Below are 23,048 nucleotides of genomic sequence, written 5' to 3'. Positions count from 1 at the left end.
TATTAACAGCTATTGCTTCATATTTCATACTTGTCCAGGAAAATCTTAAAATAATGTCTCATGTTTAAAGTAAATCCCGGGACCTCCAAAGCACATTCATTTTTTTCTAGTTTTCATTACTACAGCTCTCATGGTGGATAGTAAATGGACAAACATTTTTAGGTACATGATATATTCTTCACCAATGTCACTGAGAAATGAGAATTCTGTACTTAATTTTTTCCACTAAATACGCATTTGCTTTGTCTTGTTTCTTGAGTTCACTGCTGCTGTGAGGGTTCATCGCAAAATCTTTAAGAAGCGTTACCAAACAAAAAGTAAATAAAGACTCGTAGATTTACGCCATCTAGTAAATGACAAAATCATTTTAGCAGGATTGTTCACACCACTATATATAAGCCCTTTGGCGGGCATGCTTAACCCCCACCTCCACATCTATCTCACATTTCACAGGGATCCCACCCACTGGCCTATGCAGCCTAAAGGCTTCATCATCTCCCAGGCCTGACTCCCAACTAAGGCACAACTGACTCATACCCCAGATGGCCACTAGGGGCAGCAGCAACAAACACTTCTTCCAGTCGCCCAACCCCAAAGCCAGCCAATGCCACCTGTATGCAATCACTCTTCGTCAGCCCCATCCTTTAAAGCGGTGGAGTTGATTAACTGCGTCAAGAAGGTTTTCGAAAAAGTGAGAGGAGTTATAACTGATAGTTCAGATTTAACCTGTAGTTACATGTTGAACCCTGTTTATTGCACATATACATCACACACTCCTAGAGAAGAGCATGATAGAATATGGTAGTACAAACTGACCTACCCAACTCAGGTTGGTTTATTCTAAAACAACTGTTAATAATATTTTGTTAAAAGCAGCAAAAATAACAACAACAACTCTGAGACACATGTTAAACCAGAGGGATGCCGGCACAATAGAAGTAAACCATGAAGTATATTCACTTTATCTTTTGACCACAGGAGTGCTTCATAAAATGAATTTCTGTACTGCCTCTTAAACCTACTAATTCAGAACTAGATATAGCTTCCAAATTTGCGCTTTAGAAGAGATTTCCGTGATCTTCTTAGGGGCACTAAAGTTTTATTTCTGGTTTAGAAAATGCCTTCACCTTTTATTTCAAGGTGTCAAACCCAATGATTACAGAGATCAGGAGAATCATGCACTTTACTACATGGTTAACCTAACACCTGGATCAAAACTGTTATTGAAAGTGAGCTAGAGACAAATTGAACTTAAATTCAGTCACGTGATGATAAATACTGTCATCTCCTTCAGCAAACTTGACTTGCAAGTTGGGAGATTTATTTTTGGCTGTATCATTGTCTTTTTGGAAACTTGGACTTGTAGTAACAGCCACATTTTTTTCTTTGAGGATCAAGTTTCCAGCCAAGGAATAGAAAATATAGTGAACATTGATTTTAATCAATGTTTGAAAGAAATAAGCACCAGGTAAGCATTTTTTTAATGAAATGCCACTGAAATTTTTAAAAATATGTAGATTATTTCACTTCTTTTATAATAATTGCTATTGCAAGAGCCGTAATAATGTGTTTCTAATTTCTGTAAGATAATTGATTCCAGAATGATGAAGGTTTACCTGTTTAAACTATTTTCTGTATTTGTAATTTTTTTGCCAGTAACTTGTGTGAATTTTTAGAACCATCTTATCTCACTGTCTTCAGCTACGAAATGAGATTTTAGTCTAGTGGATGTCCAATGTTCATTCTAGTTTCTTAAATTCATCTTTCACAACTTTTTTTGAGTGTTTGGAATTTCATATCATGTGCATGTGTTATCACTTGATCATTCTGTAAATTATGGGCCATTATTTTTTGTTACTTTCCTCTACTTTAAACAAGCAAATGTTAGCTTAAAAAGGGAGTAGTAAGCAAGAACATTAGATACATTGAGGGAATGGAATTAGAAAAGAGAACATAGTCAGGGTATGTGGGACAGTAGTTACTGTTAAAGATTTTCTAAGGTATAGGGAATCACCTAGTGGTGAAAATAGAAAGTGCCTTTTAAAAGTTTAGGATCCCTTTTCTTGCACTTTAATTCAGTTCAGAGCACTGCACAGTGCCCCTATGATAGGTAATCCATGTACTTAAAGCATTCCAAGATATTCAATATTTTTTTGTAATCAACTTTTAAAATCAACTTTTAAAATATTATGTTGAATATGTAGTATTTACCCTCAAGTCTTTCTTTCCTAGAGGGATGGAAAAATCCCCTCATAGCAAGCCTTGAAAATTAATTCTTATCTCAATGAATGTGTTAAATTCATGGTTCTGTAGTCAAAAGAAATCTAGATATGCACAAAACAAGCATAAAAGCATGACCCTTATCTCCTAGAAATGCCTGGTCTAAAACTATCAGGACCAGGCAAATCTATTATGATTTACACTTCTAATTTCACAGATGAGGTAGCTGAGGTTCCATCTACATAAGGGAAGCTTTTTGAAACATTTGAGAAGCTGAGATGGATTTTTCACTTGTCGAAGATAATAAATCATATGTATATGACACCTTCCATTTAGTTTGGGTTCTCCCCAAAGCAGAGACTAAGATACAAACTAGGATGGAAGGAGTTTATTTGGGTGCTAATTCCAGGAAGCAAAGTGGGGACCAGGGGAAGTGAGACAGGGAAAGAGGAAAAACCAGGGGAAGGGTGCTATTTCCCAGTTGTCCCTACAGGCAGCAAGGGCTTAATTTTTCTGCCATCTCTCAGAATTGCACACATGAAAGATGCAATGCTGAGACATCTATCCACTGGCTCCAACCACATTCATTGAAGATTGTCCGTGGAAACTATAATTATTCCTGTATTTCCAGGCTGTGCCTTTGTGGTGGGTTATCAGGCTTTCTTAGCTCCAGAAAAATCCCTGGATCAGAGAAATGGAGTGACCTGTGGCTTGCACTTGAGGTGGAATGAGTCTGAGCATACACAGAACAGTCTACTACAGTTCTACCCGTGACACGTGGGCCAAGGGGATGTCCTAATAGCACTTGCTATGACCACACCTTACCCTGCTGAGATCCACTTGTCCTCATATGAAGTTTACTCTGTCATTGTGCCTTCAAAATGGTGGCCACGATCTCTAAAGACTTTTCTACAAGTATTAGTATAGAGGAATTAGTAGAATAAGCCACGGTGGTTCCTGCTATTACAGCTGGTCCCAAGGCTATGACATATTCATCAACTCTGTGCTCTACCATCCATTCTAGATCTCTCCATCATTGGTCAGCATCAACTGACCTAATTTTTTTGCCTGGTGGGGTATTCCAGAATACCCTGAGATGGGGTATTTTTTTGCCTGGTGGGGTATTCCAGAATACCACTCTGAGATGAATTCTGAGAATTCATCTCAGAGTGGTCAGGCCTTTGACTGCCTTGCCCTTATTGGACTGTGGTGGCTGCAATTACTTGTTCACTGTTATTACCAGACATAAAGGCACAGAGGAGTACCTCCAGTGATTCCTGAGTTCCAGACATATTCTTTCTGCCCCTTTTATGTAACAACAGCAACCCTAGTTTCTCACCATAATCTGGGTTGATTAGCCTCATCAGTATTATAACTCCTTTCTTTGCCTGCTGGTTCAATTGCATAACAAAACCAAAGACCATTTGTAGCCTTAGGGTTTGTGGGAGCCTTTCGTGTCACTAGGAGTAGTGTTCCCCACTCCCACTTTATCAGTAGAGCCCAAAGTAGAATGGGAAGCACATATGGGTTATTGGGAGTGGTAATGAGAAGGGCTAATTTTTGTTCCATTTCTTAGAAGCTGGACCTGGATATTCTAGGTACTGAGGACACAACTTGCTATATACTGGCACAATACAGATGGTGCATCATGGAGGATGTTTCCCTAACCCCATCGGAGGTTATGCCATAACTAGCACCTTAATAGGCTATTCCAAAGTGATATCTGTGTTAGTTAAGGATGCTGTAACTAAGTACCAAAACCAAGTGGCTTCACACAATAGCCATTTCTCTCAGCTCTGGAGGCTAGCAGTCTGAGATCACAGTGTTGACAGGATTGGTTCCTTCTGAGGGTTGTGAGGGAGAACTTGTTCTCTTCCTCTCTCTCAGCTTCAGGTAGCTGGCCAGCACTCCTTGGTGTCCCTTGGCTTGTAGCAACTGCATTCTTTTCTTGGCATTCCCTTGTATCTCTTTTCTGTGTCCAAATATCCCCCTTTTATAAGGACATTGTCCTATTGGGTGAGAGCTTACCCTAACAACCTCGTGTTAATTGATTATATCTGAAACAACTCTGTTTCCAATCAATATTGCATCCTGAGATGCTAGGGGATAGGACTTCAACATGTGAAATTATGGGGGATGCTATTCAACTTATAGCACCATCAGGCCAGCCATTTCCAGGAAATAGGCAGGATATATGGTAGAACCAGTAATCCTATGGTCATGCACATGTTTCTCAATGGGTCCTCTGGTCTAAGACAATTTTAGGCAAGATCCCATAACTGTAAGTCTGGTATTCTGTAAGCCCTCAGAAAGGAAAGTTGGCAGAGGCTCTGTAGAGAGAAAAGAAAAACCCACATCTGGTGTAGGTATTGATTCCTTCAGAGTGGAGGTGGAAAAGATCCAAAGCAAAATTGACTTGCCACCCAAGAGGCTGGTTGTTTCCATATCTGTAATGGAAAGATATCTAGAAAATCTACAAATATTCAATAAACAATATACTTCTAAATAACCCACAAATGAAACACAAAATCATAAAGGAAATTAGAAAATACTTGAACTGAGTGAAAATGGAAAGACAAAATTTGTGTCATCCATTTCTCCAAAGAAGACATACAAATGGCCAACAGACATGTGAAAAAATGCTCGACATCACTTGGCACCAGGCAAAACAAATCAAAACCACAGTGAGATACTATCTTACACCAGTTAGGTGGCTAAAATGAACAAGTCAGGAAACAACAAATGTTGGCAAAAATGTGGAGAAAGGGGAACCCTTTTACACTGCTATTGGGAATGTAAGCTGGTATAGCCGCTCTGGAAAACAGTATGGAGGTTCCTCAAAATGTTGAAAATAGAGCTATCCTACACCCCAGCAATTGCACTACTAGGTATTTACTCCAAAGATACAAATGTAGTGATCCAAAGGGGCACCTGCACCCCAATGTTTATAGCAGCAATGCCCACAATAGCCAAACTCTGGGAAGAGCCCAGATGTCCATTGACTGATGAATGGATAAAAATGTGGTATATAGGGATCCCTGGGTGGCGCAACGGTTTGGCGCCTGCCTTTGGCCCGGGGCGCGATCCCGGAGACCCGGGATCGAATCCCACATAGGGCTCCTGGTGCATGGAGCCTGCTTCTCCCTCTGCCTGTGTCTCTGCCTCTCTCTCTCTGTGACTATTGTAAATAAATAAAAATTAAAAAAAAATGTGGGATATAGATACAACGGAATATTACTCAGCCATCAAAAATAAAATCTTGCCACTAGCAATGATGTGGATGGAACTAGAGGGTATTATGCTAAGTGAAATAAGTCAATCAGAGAAAGACAATTATCATATGATTTCACTCATATGTGGAACTGAAGAAACAAAACAGGATCATAGCGGAAAGGAGGGGAAAATAATACAAGACAAGATCAGAGAGGGAGACAAACAATGAGAGAGTCTTAATCATAGGAAACAAACTGAGGGTTGCTGGAGGGGAGGGGTTAGGGGATGAAGTAACTGGGTGATGGGCATTAAGGAGGGCACATGATATAATGAGCACTGAGATTTATATAAGACTGATGAATCACTGAACTCTACCTCTGAAACTAATAATACACTATATGTTAATTACTGAATTTAAATTAAAAATTTGTGCCATCAGGTAAAGTTAATATAAAGTTTATTTTTTTATTATTATTATTTTTAAAGATTTATTTACTTATCCATGATAGACATAGAGAGAGAGAGAGGCAGAGACACAGGCAGAGGGAGAAGCAGGCTCCATGCCAGGAGCCTGACGTGGGACTCGATCCCAGGACTCCAGGATCGCGCCGTGGGCCAAAGGCAGGCGCCAAACCGCTGAGCCCCCCGGGGATCCCCAATATAAAGTTTAAATGCTTATGTTAGCAAAAGAACAAAGCTCTAAAATCAGTTATCTAAACTTCCGCTTTAAGCAGCTTATAAAAGAAAATTAAACTTAAGTATAAAGAGCAGAAATAGATGAAACAGAAAATGGACAAATAGTAGAGGAAAAAAGTCAATAAAATCAAAAGCTGCTTCTTTGAAAAGATCAATAATGTTAATAAAATTCGAGCTGGATTGATGAGAGGGTGGTGGAGAGAACACAAATTATTAGCATCTGAAATGAAAGGAAAACAGATAATTACATACAATAAGGCCTCTAAAAGGATGATAATAGGAATTTTTGAAAAACTATGTTCTAATACTTTTGATAACCTAGATGAAACAGAAAAATTCCTTGAAAGACACAAACTACTGAAATTGAATAAAGTAAAAATGGAACACTTTAAAAACCTTTTTTAAAATTCCTGATTAGAGACCAGCATAGAGAAAACTCCAGGCCCAAGCATTTAGGAATAAATGACACCAATTCTATGTAAACTTTTCCTGAAAGAGATGAGGAGGAAATGCTTCTTAACTAATTTTACGAGGACAGTTTGAACCTGTTACCAAAGCCAAGCCAGGTTTAATCATACTTAAATGATATGACAAGTTAGGGGCACCTGGCTGGCTCAGGTGATGCTCTTGATCTTGAGGTTATAATATAGTTCAGGTCCCACACAGGGTGTAGAAATTACTTAAAAATAAAATCTTAAAAAAATGATATAACAAGATGGAAAACTATGAACCAATATCTCTCCTAGACATAGATGCAAAAATCTTTGAGAAATATTAGCAATATTCATCATCAATATATAAAAAGGATAATATACTACAACCAAGTGGCACATGTAACAGAAAAACAAGGTTGCTTTAACATTTGAAAACCAAACAATGCAATCCCCATGATACTTGAATAACAGAGAATTACCAAAGGATCATCTCAATAAGTGCAGCAAAAGAATTTGATAAAATCTAACACCTAACCATGATAAAAACAGTCCACAAACTGAAACAGAAAGAAACTTTGTCAGTCTGATAGAGGGCATCTATAAAAATGTATGGCTGTCATACTTAATAGTAAAAGACTGAATGTTTTTCCCTGAGGAAAGAAAGACAGAAAAGATGTCCACTTTCATATCCATTCGACATCATACTTGATGTCCTAACCAGTGGAATAAGGAAGGGAAGAAAAATAAATAGAAAGCATATAGTTTGGAAATGAAGAAGTAAAACCATGTTGAATTACAGAAAGTACATGTAGAAAATAGTAATGTACAAAAAAGCTACTAGAACTATTAAGTTATGAGTGAACTTGTACCCCACTCTCCAATTTATATGTTGAAATCCTAATTCCTAGTATCTCAGGATGTGACTTTATTTGGAGACATGGTTTTTACAGAGTTAAAATGGGGTCATCAGGTTGGACCCTGTTAAAGCCTGAATGTTTATGTCCTCCCAAATTCATATGTTGACATCCTAACCCTTCAGTGTGATGGTATCAGGAGGTGCGGATTTGGGGAGCTAATTAGGTCATGAGGGTGGAAGCTTCATGAATGGTATTAGTGCCCCTATACAAAGAGACACTGAAAACTTCCTCTTTCTCTCTGTGCTCTGCTTTGTAAGGACATGGCAAGAAGAAGGCCATCTGGTGAGGAAGAGGGCTCTCACTAGAACCCAAACATGCTGGTACGTCTCATTCTAGATTGCCTAGGCTTCAGAATTGTGAGGAATGAATTTGTCATTTAAGCCACCCAGTCTATGGTAATTTATTACAGCAACCTGAAGTAAGGCAGGTCCTAATCTGACTAAAGTCTTCACAGAAAGGGAGAATCTGGAGTTGCCACACATATAGGGAGAATGCCATGTGAGCATGAAGACAAGCCAAAGAGAAAGGCTTGGAACAGATCCTTCCCTTAGAGCCTTTAGAGGGAATTAATCCAGACAACACATTGATTTTGGACTTCTGGCCTTCAAGAAGTGTCTGTTGTTTAAGCTCTCCAGTTCATGATATTTTGTTCTAGCAGTCCTGGCCAACACAAGACACAAGACAGGTTAGCAAGTCTGCAAGATACAAGGTCATTTTATAAAAATAGATTGAATTCTTTATACAAGCAACAAAATACTAGAAGCTAAGCATTTTAAAAATCCAGTTACAACAGCATACAGAAGAGGAAATACTCATGGATGAATATAACAAATTCATATGTACCCTGAAAATTATAAAATACTGCTAAGAGAAGTGTCATTTAGAAAAGCCAAATCACTGCACCCCGATGTTTCTATCAGCAATGGCCACAATAGCCAAACTGTGGAAGGAGCCTCGGTGTCCATCGAAAGATGAATGGATAAAGAAGATGTGGTTTATGTATACAATGGAATATTACTCAGCAATTAGACACGACAAATACCCACCATTTGCTTCAACGTGGATGGAACTGGAGGGTATTATGCTGAGTGAAATAAGTCAATCGGAGAAGGACAAACAGTGTATGTTCTCATTCATTTGGGGAATATAAATAATAGTGAAAGGGAATATAAAGGAAGGGAAAAGAAATGTTGGGAAATATCAGGAAGGGAGACAGAACATAAAGACTCCTAACTCGGGGAAACGAACTAGGGGTGGTGGAAGGGGAGGAGGGCGGGTGTTAGAGGGGAATGGGTGACGGGCACTGAGGTGGACACTTGACGGGATGAGCACTGGGTGTTTTTCTGTATGTTGGTAAATTGAACACCAATAAAAATTAATTAAAAAAATAAATAAATAAACATAGAGCTGAAAAAAAAAAAAAAAAGAAAAGCCAAATCATTGAAGAGATACACAATGCTTATGAACCAGAACATCCTTAAATTCTTCAAATTAATCTATAGGTTCAATGTAATCCCAGTCAAAATTCCAGGAGGATTTTGGAAAAATTAATATTCTTATCCAAAATGTTTATGGAAAATAAAGTCCCTAGAATAGACAATATAAAAAGATACTAGCTAGAGGATGTACAGTACTTAATTTCATGACTTATTATAAAGCTACAATCATTAAAACACTATGATACAGTGGTAAAGATAGACATATAGATCAGTAGAACAAAGAGGCAGAAATATATCCATGTTTGTATGTTCAATTAATTTTCAACAAAAGTACTAAGGTAATAATAGAAAAGGACAACAAATGGTGTTAGAGCAACTGGATCTTTATATGGAAAAATGTACACCTCAACCCTTATTTCATGCTATCCAAAAAATAAATTCAAAACAGATCATAGACTTAAGTGTAAAAGCTCAAATTATAAAATTTCTAGAAGATATGTGAACATTTCTTAGATAAGATTAAAAAAACCATGACCTATGAAAGAGAAAATTAAAATTAATTTTAAAATAAAAAATGTCTGCTTTTTTGAAAGGAATCATTAAGAAGCTGAAAAGAGAGCACATTTGAGAAAATGTTTGCAAAACAGGTATCTGACAGACGCTTTGTGTCCAGAATATATGAGAAATCATAGGAAGAAGACCAACAACTCAATAAAAATGTAGGCAAAATATTCACAGGCAGAAAGGAGAGATGGTAGATGAATAGTCCAGAGAGAGTAGACAGGATCAATGAGGCAGTGGCTTTAAAAAGAAAAGTGAGGGAATTGAAAGTGACTCTCAGAAGACATCTACGTTTGGTTAGGTGGGATTCACCTCCTTCAGCCCCTAAACATACAGGTAGGGGAAGGAAATCATGATTGAAGTCATAGAATAGTCTCCATCACATGATTCCCCTGTTCAAGAAATCAATATATGTCTTTACTGATTATTATAGATAAATGTACTACAAGGCTTGGCTATATAGTGATCACTCAATAGATAACTATTAAGAAATGAATAAATGGGAGTGCCTGGGTGGCTCAGTTGGTTAAGTGGCTGCCTTGGGCTCAGGTCATGATCCCAGGGTCCTGGGACTGAGGCCTATGTCAGGCTCCCCGCTCAGCCTGCTTCTTTCTCCCTTTCCCTCTGCCTGCTGCTTCCCCTGCTCGTGCTCTCCCACCCCCAAATAAATAAATAAATAAATAAATAAATAAATAAATAAATCTATCTTAAAAAAAGAGAAATGAATGAATGAATGAATGAATGAATAGCAAATGCAATTCTTGAAAGTCCTGTTACAGGTCTTTCTAGTTCTGTTTTCCTTAGGCAGCTAATAGTTGAATAATTACCCCTGGGAAGCAATGGAGTTGTGATTAGTCTTGGAGTCAGAATTTGGTTGAAATCCCAGAACAAACAGATGCTAAACTGATCATGGCAATGCCCAGTAAAAGTTCTACTGACCTACTGGCTCCCTCCCCGTTTTGGGGGGGGATTCAAACATACTGGGGGAACGAAGCCTTTCTCCGGATGGTAGTTTTAAGTCTCAAGGCGGTCTTATTTTTTTATGTGCAAAGTTACTAGGGAGTCACTAGAGCTACAAAAGTGAATTAAAACAGATTTTACGCCACAGGAGTTTTCGAGACTCATAGGAGAGACAGACAGACATAAATATAATGTATACCCTTTTCTAGGAAAGCTGTAGAAAATACTTATTTCTAAGGAGTGAGTGAGAATAGGGAGGTTTTATGAAGAAAGTAGCATTTGGATTGGGTCTTGAAGGATGAGCAGAAAAAAAGTAAGGGACCGTCTAGAATGCGGTAACCTAAGGAAAGGTATACAGAGGGAGGACAAGAGCATCAGAGACATATTAACAGATACAGTAAGTTAACAATTCATTGTTTTGCTCCTGTCTTTAGAAGCTTATTTTTAATTGAATAGGGAAAGAGAACAGGTACATAAATACACACAAAAAAACAGTGGGCTTCATAGAAAGGAGAGATTACATCCAGTTTTGGCGATTCTTCCCGCCGCGATGTCATCCCCCCCTTTTTTAAAATATAAATTTATTTTTATTGGTGTTCAATTTGCCAACATATAACACCCAGTGCTCATCCCATAAAGTGCCCCCCTCAGTGCCCGTCACCCCGTCACCCCAACGTCCCGCCCACCTCCCCTTCCACCACCCCTAGTTCGTTTCCCAGAGTTCGGAGTCTCTCATGTTCTGTCTCCCTCTCTGATATTTCCCACTCATTTTCTCTCCTTTCCCCTTTATTCCCTTTCACTATTATTTATATTCTCCAAATGAATGAGACCGTATAATGTGTGTCCTTGTCCGATTGACTTGTTTCACTCGGCCTAACACCCTTGAATGCAGCTAACAAGTGTTCAGGATCCTTCTTTAGAATATGGTCAATAAGAGTGAGATCCTCTGTGTCCTAGATTCAATTTCAAATTAGGGAGCTACTATGTGCCTCGGTTAACTCCTAGATACAACGGAAACGCCTTCCTCAAGACTCGTTAAGAATGACACGGGCTGATGAGTGCGGGGCGTACTCAGTACCTCGCATCTACGCCCTGGGTGCTGGGTCTTAGTAAGGGGATACCTGGAGGGCCCGGCCGGCAGCACAGCGCGGCGGGCGGAGGGCGACGGACCCCGCGGCCCTAACCCGCGGGCGGGGCCGGCTGCGCGGCGGCAGGAGCAGGTGCGCGGGGCCTGCAGCCGCGGGAGAAGCACGTGGTCCCCGCCCTCCCACAACAACAACAACAAAAAACCCCGTAACTCTCCGCCTGCCCCACCCGGTGAGGGCTTGATTTTTAAATCGATCCGAAAGAGCCAATCAGAGCCGGCAGCGTGAGGGCGCGGGAGCCGATTGGTCCACAGCCACTCGCGGCGACCAATAGGCTTGGAGGGTGAGTTTGGCCCGTCCCGGAAGCGGGCGAATCCGAAACCGCTGCCGGCCGCGGGCAGTTTGAATTGGATTCTGGGCCGAAGCCCGCGGAGGCTGCGCCGGCGCCCGACCCCGCAGGGCTCGGCTTTCCCTCCCGGCTAGGCAGGTGAGGGTCCCGCGTGGGCCGTGGCTTCGCGGCGGGCGTGGGGTGGGGTGGGGTGGCGTGGGGTGGGGCGGCCGGCTTTCTGCCGCGGGTCCTCGGCGGGGACGCCCGTGGGATGGCGCTCCCGGGCCGGGTGGCTGCAGCGGCCCGCCCCCGGCCACCCGATGGGGCTGGGAGACCCCCCCGGGGGCGGTTCTTAGGGCTGTCGGCGGCCCCCCTGCTCCTGGGGGAGCTGCGCTGGCACCGGCGTCCGCAGACCCCGCTCGGGCACGAGCTCGCGCTTTGGAGCCTCAGTTTCCCCCCTTTGTAAGACACGTGAATTGGAGATGAGCAGGTACTTTTCTGGCGGCCGTCTAGGGCCAGGGCCAGCGGCTCCGTTTCGACCTTTGAACATGGGTCCCTCGTTGCATGGAGGGGATGCAAGCTTGGGGTTTGATGTGTGCTGCGCGTCGGTGTGCCCCTTGTCAGCTGCGAGAGCATTTCTCCCGCCCTCCACATTTATTTGGGCACCCTTGGGGGCCGGGCTCTGCCGTGTTATGAAGACCCAGAAGTAAATAAACACATGATCTGCGTCTGCTCCTTGAGCCAGGTCTAGAGGAGCAGGCAAGTTTTCACTCTTAACGCTCAGCGTGGCGCTCCAGCCGGGGACTCGGGGGGCTTGGTGGAGGTGGGGGATCTTTTTTTTTTTTTAATTTTTTTTTTATTGGAGTTCAGTTTGCCAACATATAGCATAACACCCAGTGCTCATCCCGCCAAGTACCCCTCCCCCCCCAGTGCCCATCACCCGGTCACCTCCACCCCCCGCCCACCTCCCCTTCCACTACTCCTCGTTCATTTCCCAGAGTTAGGAGTCTCTCATGTTTTGTAAAGGGAAAGGAGAGAAAATGAGTGAAAATATAAGTGAGGGTGACAAAGCATGAGAGGTGGGGAATCTTTTTAAAAGTACATGAGAGACTCCTAACTCTGGGAAACCGGACAAGGGGTGATGGAAAGGGAGGTGGGTGGGGGGATGGGGTGACTGGGGATGGGCCCTGAGGGGGGCACTTGATGACCACTGGGTGATGATATGCTATATGTTGGCAAATCGAACTCCAATAAAAAAGATACATACAAACAACAACAACAAAAACGGAAAACGTGCAGGTAGGTGGTCCTCCAGTGCTGGGGGTGGGTGATTCAGGCCTAAGGAGTTCTCTCTTCATATTTAGGACAAAAAGAACTTTTTCTGCAAAATCCTCCTAGCAGGAACCTTGATATTCAGGGCTTTTCTTCAGCTCCCCACCCTCCCTTACATCTGTTGCTCCTTACACCTCCATCTGGAAATTTACATTTTTTCTGTGTGTTTTGCCTCAGTGGCTCCATGCAAACTGTTGATGCCTGAACCTTTCAAAGTATGCTCTAATCAAAGTGCCCTTGGGTCTGGTGATTGTTTTAACCACTTCCTTACAGTTGTATCTTAGACTTTGAAATGGAAAAGCATTCAACTTGCCAGTTTTCCTTCCGTTTATTTTCCTCATCTATATCATCTTTCTAAATTGCTCCTTGTAATGTTTTGTTGGTGATTGCGTCTCTGATGTAATGATTTCAGTGGCTGGAAGAACTGTTTAGGACTGTTAATCTTTGTGTGCCACTGGTACTGTACGCCCACCCCTAAGTGAGCAAGCTAGATTGGAACAGAAAGAGAAGCCTGTTGGGACAGTGTAAATTGTCCTTTGTTGGTGGAGAGGCAGGAGATTTCTTTCAGCAGTTTTTGGGCAAATGGACTTTGAGATGCTGTGTTCAAAGATCTGAGATCTGGAAAAAGAAGATTAAACTTTCAGAGAAACCATGGCTTTCCAAAGCTTAATATCTGAACTGTGTTTTCCAAGAACTTTGCGCTCTCTCTCTCTTTTTTTTTTTTTAAAGATTTTATTTATTTATTAGAGAGAGAGGTGGAGACACAGGCAGAGGGAGAAGCAGGCTCCATGCAGGGAGCCCAACGTGGGACTCGATCCCGGGTCTCCAGCATCACACCCTGAGCTGAAGGTGGTGGCACTAAACCGCTGAGCCACCTGGGCTGCCCTGCTCTCTCTTTTAATCTTGTTTATCCTTAGTACTTTTATCAACTGCTAATTAGTTGCTCTGATAAAAAGTTTAATTTGATACAGCCAATTGAAACAAGATACTAAAATGTTTATGGACTTCATTTAGTAAAACAGATTCTCACCTTGCCCAAATACTGGAAAATGAATGCTTTCCTTTCATTTAAGTTCCAGAGGGTAATGAATACAGAATAATTTCCATACTTTTCTCCCAGATGATTTAAATTTCCTCAGATATGCCTGAGAATGAGGTAGGCCACTTCCCTCTTGGTACCATAGGCTGAAATACACAAATGAAGTGTTTTCCAGGACTAATATTATAACTAATAAGTACAGAATGCTTATCAGGAAATATAGTACTGTTCTAAGGCTTTGGGAAGTCACCACTACTATTTTCCCCACTTTACAAATGAGGAAACTGAGGCACAGAGCAGTTAAATAACATGCCCAAGGTCACACGTCTTGTAGGTGAGTGAGCTGGGATTTGAATCACTGAGGCTATATGCTAGTTGCCTGACCAGGTCTATCTGGAGCATGGCTTTACTGCATTTTGCAATGATTTTAGCACTAATCTGGCGTTCAATCTTTGTTCATCCATGCATTAATTCAACACATGAGAACTGCTTGAAAGGAGAGAGGGAGTACCTGTGCCATGACAGACTATGACCAGGAGTTACAGCCAGGTTAGGGATCTCACCAGGGAGGCTTCCCAGAGAAAGAGGGACAGAGTGGCAATGATGTGAAGATGAAAAGAAGAGCATTTGCAAAATGACTTATGTTGAGTTTTGTTTGTTTATAGGATCTGCTTTTCACCTGAAACCTCAGAGCAAAGTGCTCATGTTTTGTATAATGAAAACAAAATGAGCTGTAGAAAGCAAGTAGCCAAGAAGTCAAACCTGAGAAATAGGAAAAACTGAGAGCCAGGGAAGCCACTCATCTTGTGTACCTCACAACCAGAGCTATTGGTAGTCACCTTTCAGGGGCTGGAGAAGCAAGACGGTGTGCTTCCTTATCTTTCAAAATGTGAGGCTTTGAAACTCCTTGGAGACTCCTTTGTCTCTTCAAAGTTTAGGTCTCTTTTTACCATAGTAAGACTGACAATCTGCTTATTCCTTCCAGTTGATTTATAAATGTGTGAATAGTAAAGAAGGAGAGCAAGATGAGCTGGGCTTTGGAAGAATGGAAAGAGGGCCTGCCTACGAGAGCTCTTCAGAAAATTCAGGAGCTGGAAGGCCAGCTGGACAAACTGAAGAAAGAAAGGCAACAAAGGCAGTTCCAGCTGGAAACTCTGGAGGCTGCCCTGCAGAAGCAGAAACAGAAGGTATCGCTGAAACGCTGCCATTTAAAACTGTTAATTCAGTATTTGGATGAATTGATCTTGGTCTGAAATTTTGAGAAAAATGATTATGCTATCTTCAGGTGGTTATCTGCTCCTTTGCCCCTCATTTCTGCTTACCTGCTAATATTGAAGGCTGCTGAGTTCCATTTTACTTATTTATTTATTTATGTATTTATGTATTTATTTATTTTTATTTTTTTATTTTTTGTTTTTAAAGTTTTTAATTAATTTATTTGACAGAGAGATAGAGCCAGGGAGCAGAAGCAGGAGGAATGGCAGAGGGAGAAGGAGAAGCAGGCTTTCTGCTGAGCCCAATGTGAGACTCGATTCCAGGACCCTGGGATCGTGACCTGAGCTGAAGGCAGACACTTAACTGACTGAGCCACCCAGGCGCCCCTCCTGACTTCTATTTTAATTCTGTTTGGGACCACACATTGGAAATTACTTTTATATTCTGTACCAACATGGCCAGAATTCTCTGGCTTGGAGCCAGTATTAGGGCGCTTTGCAGTCCAAATGGATATTGCTCTCTGAGGGTGGGCTTTTCACCTTGGTATTCCCAGACTTCTTCTCTTCTGGGCTAGGAAATGAAAAACTAAAACAGTGCTTCTTCCTTCCTTCTTCATTAGCCAACAAGGTAGTGGTACAGTCACTGCTTTTAACATGGCTTTGCTAGTGGGAGAATTTTACGATAATTGGCTTCAACGGCCAGACTTTCTTTAAGATTTTATTTATTTGAGAGAGGAGGGAGAAAGAGCATGAGTGGGGGAGGAATAGAGGGACAAGCAAACTCCCTGCTGAGCAGGGAGCCCGACCTGGGGCTCTGTCCTAGGACCCTGAGATCATGACCTGAGCCAAAGTCAGATGCTTACCGACTGAGTCATCTAGGTGTCCCAGTAGCGAGACTTTAAAATGAATTGCTAAGGGAGATTTAGAGGGTTTATTTTTGACTTTGTTGTACTTGAAAGGACATTAAAGCCTCCTTTTCCAGGAAGGGTATGTATAGCCCTGACCAAAGACCATGTAATCCATGACTTCGTAGAACTTTTCTATCTACCAGCTTCAGAGTGAGATCATGTAAAATTGCTGTGTGCCTGGGGGCACCTGGATGATGCAGTCGGTTAAGCATCTGACTCTTGGGTTTGGCTCAGGTCGTAACCTCGAGTTATGAGATTGAGCCCAGGTCAGGTTCCAAGCTCACCATGGAGTCCACTTGGACTTTCTCTCCCTCTCCCTCTGCCCTTCCACCCTGTGCTCCTGCTCTCTCTCTCTCTCTCTTGCTCTCTCTTGCTCTCTCTCTCTCTCAAATTAAAAAAAAAAAATTCTGTGTTCATGAAGCATTGACATGTGGATCACAGCAACCACATCTCAGTAATTAGTCATCAGTGTTAACACTCAGATTTACAATTTGTGGTAAATTCATGAAGTAAGAGGCCTCCTTCTTTCTGCATGATCTCCATTAGGTTGAGAATGAGAAAACGGAGGGTGCAAACCTAAAAAGGGAGAACCAAAGCTTGATGGAAATATGTGAGAATCTGGAGAAGACCAAGCAGAAAATGTCCCATGAACTTCAAGTCAAGGAGTCACAGGTGAATTTCCAAGAAGGGCAACTGAACTCCAGCAAAAAACAAATAGAAAAACTGGAACAGGAACTGAAAAGGTAATTTTTTTTTTTGAATGGTATTTCTATGAATGTCCTTTATGTGTGTGCATTGGATGCTTTTGTCTTTTCCTTTAATGATGTAATTAAACGTTGCAGTCATTTTCCCAGTGAAAGAGACAGTGACTTGAGGAAAATTAATTCTTCTGTGCTTCAGTCTTATCATTGCATGGCTCAGTACTTCATCAGTTCATTAAATGGCTTACTCATTTATTCATTCAAGATGTATTCATTAAGCTGCTTCATGGGGCAGATGTTGTATTTGTTACTGGATGATGTAATGGTAAATAATACCAAATCTCTCAACAGTGGTTACCAGAAGATGGAGGTGAGCTGAGCATGCTAATACTGATGGCTTAGGTTTCCTTCCATTGGAAGAGAACTAGGGAATTTCAAAAGTACCTAGGAGCACTGAGGGCCCAGTTGAGGTTGGAGACCAGGAATTTATACTGGGACCCATCTACAGAGTTGTATGTTTTCTTGTTTTTGTTTTTTTTTCCCCTCCCATTTTTTCCTTTTAGCATCTGGAATATAAATGGTGAGCATGTGAACAGGAGGATTGACTAGGGTTGTTTTTGGCCAGGGTAATGGGATGGAAGACAGTGGCATAATTGAGGATGCTGGGGAAAGAGTGGTTAAAACTGTGTGCTGTGGAGTCTAAGCTGGGGAAGGAAGGAAGCATATTTAAGAAGAGGTTCCTACTGAGATCCACATCTTCAGCATTACATAACCAATTTGCCAGTTTAAGCAATAAAAAACGGTGTTTATGACTTCTTTTCCATTAAAAAAAAAAAAAATCCCCAAACAACTTGAGACATTAGTCAAAATAAATCTAGTGGGAGCAAAATTGCTAGCTTATAGATGGTATCTTCTTGTTCTAATAGTGGAGTTTGGTCAAAATAATGAGTAAATACAGGCAGAAAGCAAAGTGGACTATAGCAGATTGCCCATGGGGATTCTACTAATCTATACCCAGAAATTAAAAAAAAATTTTTTTGAAATAACTTTAAATTAACAGAGAGAGTTGTTAACATTTTATATAATGAAAGTGCAATGACCAAACCAGAAATAAACACTGATTCAATACTATGAACTAAACTATGGACCTTATTAGAATTTCACCAGTTTTTCTGGTCATGTGCTTTCTCCATTCCAGGATCTGATCCAGGATTCCACAGTACATTTGGTTATTTTCTTAGTCTCTTTCTAAGCTGTGACAGTTTCTTGTTTCTTGTGTCCTTGAAATTGTTGAAGAGTACTAGTCACTCTTGTGTAGAATAGTCCTCAATTTCAGTTCGTCTGCTGTTTTTTTTTTTTTTAATGATTAGATCAGGGTTTTTCAAAGTGGCACAGTTCACATTTTGGACTAGATGGTTGTTTGTCGTAGAAGGCCGTCCTGTCGTTGTAGGATACTTACCCAACATTTCTGGCCTCTACCCACTACGTGCCAGTAGCACCTACCCCAGTTGCAAGTTTTGATAGTCAAAAATGTCGCTAGGCATTGCCAAATGTTTTTTGGGGAGTGTAGAATCATCGTGGATTGAGAACCACTGAGACAGATTGAGGTTATAAATTTTGGGTGAGAATACACAGTAGTAGTGCTGTGCCTTTCTCAGTGTCTCCTATCAGAGGGTACATGACCTAATATGACTTTTACCTTGATGGCCTGGTTAAGGTGTTGTCTGGGTTTCTCCATTGTGAAGTTACTATTTTTCCCTTTGTAATTAATGAGTATCTTGAAACCAAGAAATTTTTTTTTCTTAACATAACTCTAGTAATCTTTTTTTTTTTTTTTAAGATTTTATTTATTCATGAGAGACAGAGAAAGAGAGGCAGAGACACAGGCAGAGGGAGAAGCAGGCTCCCTTCAGGGAGCCGGGTGTGGGACTCTATCCTGGAACCCCGGGATCACACCCTGAGCCAAAGGCAGATGCTCAACCTCTGAGCCACCCAGGCGTCCCTAGCTCAAATAATCTTAATTCAACCTATCAAACATATTTTTCAAAGTTAAGACACTTTAAAAGTACTCTTACTTATCTTCCTGTGAAGATAATTTAGGTACACAGAAATCTTTTCCTAATTTTGTTTCCTATCCATGGAGGAAAGTGGCTATCTATAAGTTGCATGTTAGAATGAAAAATAACTTCTATCTCATCGAGTTTTTTTGGTTGTCTTGTTTATTTTATGCCATACCAGACTCCATGAGAGCAGGGACCTTGTCTGTCTTATTGGTATACCCGTGCAACTGCCAGTTGTAGGCCTTCACATATTTGTCGAATGAATAAATGAAAGATAGGCAGTTGTTTTTGGAAAACAGAAACTAGGGAAGTGGAAACTTACTTTCAGAATGCCAGAATAGTTTTCTTTGAAAGCACATTTTGGCTGCTGGTTATAGAAATACTGGTTTTGTTTTTATTTTTAAAGATGTTATTTATTTATTTGAGACAGAGAGAGAGAGGGCACAAGTTGAGGGAAGGGCAAAAGGGGAGGGAGAAAGAAAGAATCCCAAGCCGACTCCCTACTGAGTATGGAGCCCCTTGCAGGCATGGGTCCCATGACCCTGGGATCATGACCTGAGCGGAAACCAAGACTCGGTTACTTAACCGGCTGAGCCATGTAGGCACCCCAGAGATACTGGTTTTAATAATTTAAACAAATGTTTGTATTTTTAACATTTTAGGCAAACATACTTTTGTATACATATCTGTATTTTATTGCAAAGTGACATTTGGTAGCAACACTTGCAGATATAAAGTGCTGAGTTGTGTGTGATACTTAGCAATTTGGAAAGTGTTAGCATCATTATTATCGGTTGTTATAGTTGGGATTAGGATAGTACACTTAGTTTAAAAGTATTCTTATTACCTATGATGTAGATATAGATATTTATAAATGGTATAAACCTCAGACTGTAAAAACTATTAAGAGTACAGTTTTCTAGAATATAAAAACTATAAACTACAGAAACTATTGAGTATATTCAAATTCACACCAGTAACCTTCAAGTACAGCCCATCAGTGGGCTCTGATTAGGTTTCTGGAAGGTCTCCAACAAATTAGGTTGAACTATTTGAAATGTTGGTCAAAAACGTTTGAGTATTGACAATCTCAGAGTTAAACCTAGTAGAGAACAGCTGAAATTAGTGCTGTTTTTTGGTGGCACTTTGTGTTTTTCTTCATAGGAACTAGGAGAAGTAAAGATTTATAGAAAAAATAGGGTATAGTTTAAAACGAATAAACTGTTTTCTAATGAAAGAGTAGGCAGAGGGGGATGATGACATGTGGATTTGAGAGGCAAAAGAAACACTGATTTTATAAGGTTCTTTAAAATTCATCTCTAGAGTCACCAAACTTACTACACCTTTGCTAGACTGTAGACCTGACCTATTCATCATGGTAGCTACTGGCTACATATGCCTATTAATTGCTTGAAATGTGGCTATTACAAATTGAAATGTGCTGTAAGTTTGCAATGCATACCAAATTCTGAAGGTTCTATACAAAAAATAACTATTTCAATAATTTTAGTATTGACTATAAGTTGAAATGATAGTATTTTGAAAATATCGAGTTAAAAAATACTAAGATTAAATTCAGTTGTTTCTTGTTACTCTTTACATATTAGTAGAACCTTTCTCTTGGACAGTACTGTTACCTACCATAAACTTGAATGTGATGTTTTGATTTGCAGAGCAGTTCTTTTCAGCCCAAACATTGCTTTTTTTCCTTCCCAGATTGAATTTGGATCTGAGTGGAACTAGGGCACTGGGACACTTTATTCACTATTTGTTTTTTTAAAGATTTTATTTATTTATTCATGAGAGACACACAGAGAGAGAGAGAGAGAGAGAGAGAGAGAGAGGCAGAGACACAGGCAGAGGGAGAAGCAGGCTCCAAGCAGGGAGCCTGATGTGGGACTTGATCCCGGGACTCCAGGATCATGCCCTGGGCTGAAGGTGGCACTAAACTGCTGAGCCACCCGGGCTGCCCTTGTTTTGTGTTTAAATTAAAGATTTTATTGATGAGAGAGTGACTGAGAGAGGAAGAGAGCATAAGCTGGGGGGCTGCAGAGGGAGAGGGAAGGAGCACGCTCCATGCTGAGTAGGGAACCCCTTCCCTCCTCACCAGTGTGGGACCTGATCCCAGGACTCTGAGATCATGACCTGAGCCGAAGGCAGAGGCTTAACCAACTGAGCTACCCAGGCATCGTCTTTACTCGTTTTGAGCAACATGTCCATGAGAAAGAGACTGCTGCCCATTATTAGCTGTTCTGTAGATGTTCATTTCATTTCTTGTGTTGAGCTAAAATCAGAGACATTGTAGACTTGTGAGAATTGAGTCCTCTTAACTTAGGTAGTTTGAGTCTGAAAGCTTTTTTGTATATATGTATGGGAATATTCTGTGCATATATACATACATGTATATTCTGTACATATATACAGTATATAGCTTACGTTTCCCATCCAATTGGGACTGTTGCCAGTCCTGTCTTCTCTACATGCACTATGTTAACTTGATGTTTGTGTCTGTGTTTTTAAAATGTCAAAATGCATGACAGGTCTATGTTTTTGTAATTATTTAATATCACAAGTGATACTCAGTTTTGTGATTTGAGCCCATGCTTCAGGGATACCACTTTCTAGGTTTCTTTCTTTCCTTTTTTTTTTTTTTTTTTAAGATTTTGTTTATTTATCCGAGAGAGAGAGAGAGAAAGGGAGAGACACAGGCAGAGACACAGGCAGAGGGAGAAGCAGGCTCCATGCAGGGAGCCCGACGTGGGACTCGATCCCGGGTCTCTAAGATCAGGCCCTGGGCTGAAGGCGGCACTAAACCGCTGAGCCAACCGGGCTGCCCAGTTTCTATGTTTCTGAAGTTCTGGGGGTTTTGTTTATTTGTTTGTTTTAAATATTCCTGTCTTTAAATATTCTCTTTAAATATTTCCTTAGGCTTAGAGTATACAATTTGCTCAGAATAAATCCCCAGCCTCTCAACTCTACTACAGTGTGGTCATTTCAGATCTTCACTGTAACCTTTATAACATTGTAATTATTGGTTTATATTTCTGTTTCTCTAACCAGACTGAGTTCCTTTGAAGACGGGGGGTACTGAGTTTAGGTCTGTCACATAAGTTAATTCTTATTAAAAATCTGTTGGATGGATGAAATGATAAGAATTCTTAGAGGGTGGGGTTTTTGTCAGTTTATTACCCTTAGGGAACATGTGGTGCTGGCGTTCTGTAGCGTTTGCTCTGATTTGGTGTCCTCTTGGGTCCTTTTTCTACCAGGTGTAAATCTGAACTTGAAAGAAGCCAACAAACCGCACAGGCTGCAGATGTCTCTCTGCATTCATGCACGACACCACAAAAAATTTTTGCAACTTCACTAACACCAAGTCAATATTATAGTGGTAAGGATTTTTTTCCTTCATAGCTCTTTTACTGGGATTTTAATGTGGCCAAAGAAATCAATTAATTCATCTTTGAATTTAACTTTTAACTTGGGCATTAAAAAAGGAACCCTTTTAGTTTGGGCATTAAATGGGCTCTATATCCATTTGTGTATCTGTTAAGCTACCAGGTTAATTAAGCCTTTAAACTTTTCATTTTATCCTGTAGTGTATTTTAAAAATAATTCTGGTTTGGAATATCCAAACCCAGCATCTGTTTACGTAGGGTACCATGATATTCGTTCCTAGACTATTGTAATGATTGTTGATCTGTGAACTCCTTTATGAGATCAGTGACCAAAGTAAAACTGTATATCATTATCTTTGTTTAGGTTCCAAGTATGAAGATTTAAAAGAAAAATATAATAAAGAAGTTGAAGAACGAAAAAGATTAGAGGCAGAGGTTAAAGCTTTGCAGGCTACTACAGTAAGTTAATTGTGGGCCTAATGATAGAGCATGCAGTTGAAGTCCCTTGATATTAGGAGTACAAGGTTGGAGAAGAAACCTGGTTCA

General features: G+C 40.7%; 1 protein-coding gene across 1 annotated transcript in view; it reads left to right on the top strand.

Moving 5' to 3' along the window:
• CENPF (centromere protein F) overlaps window positions 1-23,048 on the top strand; it is an 84,920-nt gene that overhangs the window by 10,371 nt on the left and 51,501 nt on the right. The window contains exons 2-6 of the mRNA XM_026001115.2: window positions 1,392-1,468; window positions 15,210-15,411; window positions 16,893-17,089; window positions 22,374-22,495; window positions 22,867-22,961. Of these exons, the coding sequence (XP_025856900.2) occupies window positions 15,250-15,411; window positions 16,893-17,089; window positions 22,374-22,495; window positions 22,867-22,961 (576 nt within the window). The 5' untranslated portion in view covers window positions 1,392-1,468; window positions 15,210-15,249. The remainder of the gene's footprint in view (window positions 1-1,391; window positions 1,469-15,209; window positions 15,412-16,892; window positions 17,090-22,373; window positions 22,496-22,866; window positions 22,962-23,048) is intronic.

Source organism: Vulpes vulpes, chromosome 13 (genome assembly GCF_048418805.1).
Source record: "Vulpes vulpes isolate BD-2025 chromosome 13, VulVul3, whole genome shotgun sequence".
NCBI lineage: Eukaryota > Metazoa > Chordata > Mammalia > Carnivora > Canidae > Vulpes > Vulpes vulpes.
The sequence above is the reverse complement of the archived record's forward strand: the minus strand, read 5'-3'. Positions and strand labels throughout refer to the sequence as shown.